Source organism: Arachis duranensis, chromosome 4 (genome assembly GCF_000817695.3).
Source record: "Arachis duranensis cultivar V14167 chromosome 4, aradu.V14167.gnm2.J7QH, whole genome shotgun sequence".
Lineage (NCBI taxonomy): Eukaryota > Viridiplantae > Streptophyta > Magnoliopsida > Fabales > Fabaceae > Arachis > Arachis duranensis.
Genome location: NC_029775.3, coordinates 21,133,285 through 21,139,530, shown reverse-complemented (window position 1 = coordinate 21,139,530; position 6,246 = coordinate 21,133,285). Strand labels below are relative to the sequence as shown.

General features: G+C 34.3%; 1 protein-coding gene across 1 annotated transcript in view; it reads left to right on the top strand.

Moving 5' to 3' along the window:
- LOC107483716 (uncharacterized) overlaps window positions 1-2,533 on the top strand; it is a 16,789-nt gene extending 14,256 nt beyond the window's left edge. Inside the window, exon 2 of the mRNA XM_016104326.1 lies at window positions 2,295-2,533. Coding sequence (XP_015959812.1) covers window positions 2,295-2,533 — 239 coding nt within the window. The remainder of the gene's footprint in view (window positions 1-2,294) is intronic.
- Window positions 2,534-6,246: the final 3,713 nt, after the last annotated feature.

Below are 6,246 nucleotides of genomic sequence, written 5' to 3'. Positions count from 1 at the left end.
ATATATATATATAGTGCACCTGGTCAAATTTCCCTTCCTACCTTTTGATACCACTGATAGGTAGCGTTTGGTAGAGAGACGGAGATTGAAAGGCTGATACTGAGAGATAGAAATTTAGAAATAGAAATTGAAATAAATTTTAGTATTTTATTTTATGCAAAATGGAAGATAGAAATTGAAACAAGAATAAAGCTTTAATTTAATTTGTACAAAAGATAAAATTGGAATTAATTAATTGAAATGAGTGTATTTTAGGTATAAAATGTTATTAAAGTTTCAGTATCCGTCTCTAAAAATTTCAGTTCCCTATATCTCTACTTTTTGGAGGTACTGAAATACTGAAATTTTGGAGACAGAGACAAAAATTTTAATACCGATCTCTGAACCAACAAGCATAATATTAAGTTTCAGTCTCTTAATATCTATCCCAATACTTCAAAATAAGCACTACCTTATGTCCAAAAAATGAAAAACATTAATTTTGGAACACAAAAAATGTTTCATGGAAGGTGACGTTGTATCGAACGACATTGAAATAATTGTCAACAACAAGTTTATAAATTTAGTCATTAATTTTATATAAATATTATCTATTATCTATTACTTATATATAAAAGGATATCGAGAAAAAAAATTTAGTACACACGTTTTACTTTTTAAATGTTTGGTTAATAGATGCATTATTGATATACTAGCGTACATAATTAAAATTAGAAAGAATTTGGTGCATAATTCTTTTAAAGAATACTCCTCATTATATATATAATATTGCTATTTCTAAAATTTGAACGCTCTTAGTTTAAGTTTAAAATATTTATCATCTAAATTAATTTCATATTTGTTATTAATTTATATGATACAGTGAGTCAATTTGCTTAGCTATGATCAACTTTATTATTAAAAAAAATTAAAGTGAGTGGAATATTTAGACCTTAAAGTAATTAGTTCTTGAAAAAAAATGACTTTTATGATAACAAATATTAGATACGTAATGTTCTTCTATTAATTCATTATGTAAAATTTAGCGGTAGTAGTTATATAAACCGTTAACTACTGTGACATATCTATTTATAAAAGATTGTCACATAGATAATAACTTTTAAAATGAAACCTCACTTGTTTTGGAAGAATTTGTAATTGTTTCACTCGATTTTTGGTACTTTTCGATAGGGTATCGAATCGAGCTTCTATCAAGATTTTAGTTTGGGGAGTAGATACGATTCCTCTGAAAAAGAGTGAGTTCGACTCGAAAATTACTTAATAATAGTGTCGAAACAACTTGCGTCAAAATTACCAGTGACAAATTTATGATGAACAAAATAAAATGAACACATAAATAAATAAAAAAAGCTTTAAATAAATAAAAATATAAAATTTGAGTTGCAAAGCAAATAAAATAACAACACAACATATAAAGGAATGAATGAAAATGGATTAAACATAAAACAAAAGAAAATAAATTAGACAGAATGACTTCTGACACTCACATGCACTTGTATTCTATGTTTTTCTGTTGCGTCGCTGAGACTGAGAAAATTTATGAGTTTATGTGATGATCTAGTGTTGTTGATTGAAGTTCCCTTTTTCTCTTCTAGATTGTTTTTATTTATAAACATTAAAAGTGGACCTGCTTATGAAGAATTTTTTTACCACTACCTTGGTTCCTCCTTTTCTCAAGTCATGATCTTACCTTGACCTTGAAGAATCTTCTTCGTATGGTATCATCACATTCTATCTTATTTTATCTTTCGAACCTCACGTTCTTGCATCGTGTCTGTATTTGATCACGTAGTGTCGACTCTGATGGAAGCTCGACTTACTCTCAACCAACCAATCCCTCGACCTCAAGCGTCCTTTGTTTTCGTAGTCGCAAGAGGATTTCCATAACCAAGTGACAATCATTTTAGTTAATCTCAACTCCCTATGAATTGAATCTTTATGGGTTGAAATTTATACCAACAAATTGCCCCTTAAAACTTATCTTTTCAAAATTTGAAATGATAAGTTTTATCTAATCTTGTGCCAATCACGTGCCTTTTTAAATTTTTAAATTTTTGAAAAATCAATTACGAGAACGAAATGGTTCGTGCGTTTCTTGGGAATATGCAACGTTCTCAATGGGTTTTAATGAAACTTTATCATTTAAAATCTTTTCGTGTTCCTCAAATCATCATTATTCATCATTTTCATTATTCTTGTTTCAAAACTCTTAATCATCTCTGCAACATTTTCATTATTGGAAAATTTCACTTTCATGGATTCTTAATCCGATCTTCACTCCCGTCCTACTCCAGTCATTACAGCTGTATCATCTTCTTCCACCACCATTGCAGCGACTACTACCACTATTATTCTCGTCACCACCTCCACTGTTGGCGCTACTATATCTTCTTCTCTTCCTGCCTCTGCCTCCGCTGCTGTAGCCACTGCTCCAAGTGGGGATCCCGTTACCCCTGGTTCTTCTTCACGAGAAGAAGATGACAACGATGTTCATTCTTTTTTTGGTGACAAATGTATCACAGTTTTACAATGATGATGGAACCCTAAGAGCTCCAAACCCTTATGTAGAGACCACCGTTCTATGGCAGAGTCAAGTACTACTTCTATTCAAAGTCTTCAACGCTTTGTATTCATATTTAGGGTCTATCTCTACCCAAGAGCAAGTCGAGTCAATTTCTTCTTTCTTTCCGTTTCCTCTTGAACATCTTCCCTTGATTTTTTGCAAGAACGTTAAAGCCACATATTTTGCTAGTCAAGTTTTTAAGGCTGCACCACCTAAAGAGTTAAGTTCCTTATTTTTGACATGGTTGTTGAGACTTTCTCCAACCTACAAACCTATGTAAAGGTCTTTGGGCATAATATCTACCCTTCGAATGACTACATATGATTTCTCTTACACTGTCCCACTTCTTGGTGCTAGTTTATATTTTTGGTATCCAGCCACAAATAACTTTGATTTTTCATATGGAATGATGGGTCTGACCTTAATGGAGATTTTATCCTGATTGGTCTATCTCCTGATGAGGAAGATGTATGCTGGATAACTTCATGTCCGAAAGACATTTTTGATATCAACTTCGACTCGACTTTTATGTCTGGTTTTATTCAGAATAATATGGGTTCCGAGGGTGATCCTATTATTGACAGTGAGCATGTTACCTTTCTCTTTTTATGGTTCAATGCTTTTATTTTTTGCCCAAATTCGATCCAAATTTAAAAAAAGCAATTACTCCCATTAGCTATTATGCTCCATCACAAAAAAAATCGACCTTTCCTCTCTTATTTTAGGTCAGTTATATGAGACGCTTTTTTTGGGGGTTAGTGAAATTTGATGGGATAAATCATTGAATAATCCTTTTGCTCCCCTTTGGATTGTCAGCTTGTGGTTGAAATCTTTATTTGAGCCTCAGTTTACTGCTCCTTCTGAATTCCCTAAAATTCCACTTGAAGATATTCAACTATCTTCTCTTTCATGGTCGAAACCAAAGGATATTTCCTCCATTGATGTTTTTTGTCATTTCATTAAACTCTTTCTTAATATCAAGAATAATGAAGACTTCTCATATCATCCCAATCCCTTAACTTGTCGAAAAAGTATTGTGGGTTACCTCCATTCCCTTACTAGTCTCAAACCAAAAAATCAAGAAGTTCTTGATGAACTGTGGTCGACAACTTTGACTCCTCAAATCTTTCCAGTAGGATTTTCTCATGAGTTTACTATAGTTCTTAAAAAGAAACTTGTCACCTACTCCCCACAATTTGTGTCGAGACAATTTGGTCTTGCACAAGCACTACGTTTTCCACTTTCACTCGAAATCGAAGCTCAAATAATTCATTATAAGGTGTTGGATCTCAAGGAGTTCGACTAAATTTTGGACCTGAACTATCAGAGAGTGACTTCCCAGTATTCAAGATATGACATTAAATTCTGCTTTCTTTCGACACCTGATTTTCATAAATAGTGGTCGAATTATTATTACTCTCATTGCCCTTCAATTGAGCAAGCACCTTCTAACTTGGTTCTTCCTTCTGCACAAACTGCTACTGCATCGAAGAAAACAAAAGATAAGCACATCAACGAAATCATTGCCTTTGAAAAATATTATAAGGTAAAATGACATTTCAGGAACGTAAGGTATGTGTTCATCGAGGCCTCAGAGGTATGGGAAAAGAAAAAAGAAGCACATTTTCATAGATGTCTCGATCGTTACTTTAAAGCCTTATCTCGAGACCCTTTTATTCAGAAAAATTACTTTATGAAAAAATTAAAATTTTCTTCTTTTTTCTAATGTCCCCTTTTGGCCTTGCTGATTGACTACCTGACACTCCTAAAGGAGCTTTGGGAGTGGATTATCGACTCCAAAAGAAGGATCCTTGTACCCTATGCATGAACACAACTTGTGCCATCTATTACCCAGGTGCCAAAGACAAAATTCATGGTCGAACAAGGATTGCTAGATATCCTCTAGGTACTATGTTTTCCTAAATGCTTAAAAAATTTTTAAGTCCTTACTCCTCTTATATTTTTTTTTATGTGTTAGCTGCTTGACCATCAGTCATGGCGGATGTTGCTCCTAACCCTAAACCAGTCGAAGAAAACAGGGAGTCAGACGAGAAAGCCATTCCTAAGAAAACAAAATTCCAATGGGGTCAGGGTAGAGGATGGTCAAGCGAGGCTACCGTTACTTCAAAGAAGTGCGGAGCTGTCGACATCCTCATGGGGATAAACCTAAGAAGGTACAAAAATATGATCCAGCTCCTCATGTCAAGGTATCTTTTGCACACTTCATCTTTAATAGTTGACTTATATATTATGCATATTTTAATAATCTGTTCACTTTATCTTCTAGTCGAATCCTGCAAGGCATAGCTCTAAATCTCAAGTTGAAACACAAAGCTACTCTGAGCCAGGTGTCGAACCTAAAGTTACTCAACTTCTTTCAAAAGTGACTACCTCCCTTCCTTTCTTAACTCCAATTCAAACTGCACCGTCGACTACCGCTTCTCAAGCTTCGACTGACTCCCTAATGGTAATAACACTTGCCTTTTTCTTCTCTTTTATTATATTCATATTCTTACTTCACGTAATACTTTATTATTTTTCCTAGGCAAGTTATATGCCTCTTTCGACCGATGCAGAGACCCAGCAAGAATCTAGTCCTATTTTGACTTCATCTACAGTAACTTCGACCATCTTTTCTACCCAAAATCCAACTAATGTCGAGTCTCCTATCAATATCCCTACTCCTGAAGCTGAAGACTTGAATTTTGATAATTTTCATTTTGACCTTGTCAACATCCTCTTAGAGGCTCAACAAGTATACTCCTCCGAAGGAATAAGAGTCTTATCTTCTTCTGGTTAAGAACCTGAAGTCGCCCTTTTAGGACAAGAATCGGGAAAATCATTCCGACTCGCAAAGAAGAAATCACCTCTCCTGAGCCACAACTTTCATCAGTCCCCGACCATTCGGTTGTTTAAAGGGTCAAGATTGTTCTTGATAGTCTCAACCATTCCTTGGAAGAGATTAACAATAATACTGACCTGAAGGCTTGATTATTGGCAGCCCTCGACTTCCTGAATAAAAAAATCTTGGCCAATATCTTAACATCCTTGGAGACTTTATTGGAAGATATTTATAACCATATCGCCAAAATCGAATATGTTGAGAAGGACTTCAACACAGGAATTGAGACTTTGACTACTCATCATGATAAACAGTTAAAGAGATGTGAAACAGCCAAGTCTCAAATTGAAGAAGTCCTATCAAAAGGTTAAGCCAAGGAAAAGATTATGGCCACTAAAGTCAAAATTATAGAATAGGAGTTGGCTGAACTAAGATCAAGAAAAGCAAAGGTCGAGGCAACAAATGCAACGCTCAATCAATGACTTCAGAAAATAGGTTAAGTCCATGCATCTAAGACTTCGGGTCGCACTGCTCTTGTCAGAACTATTAATCAGACCATCAAGGCAAAAGACAAAACTGTCAAAGCTTCTGCCGCTCTGGGTCGAAAGTAGGATAATCTTAAGCTTAAATTTAGAACCTTGTTTTAATTTATTGTATTTTTGTTGAGACTTTTGACCCTGAATTTTCTCTGTATGCACATTTCATATATTTTGTTTAATGACAATGAGATCACTTAAGGTATTTACCATTTACATGCCCTATTTGTTGAGCAGTTGTTATATCTCTCAATTCATAAGCGTTGCCATTAAATATTTTTTCAACTCTAAAAGGACCTTCCCAT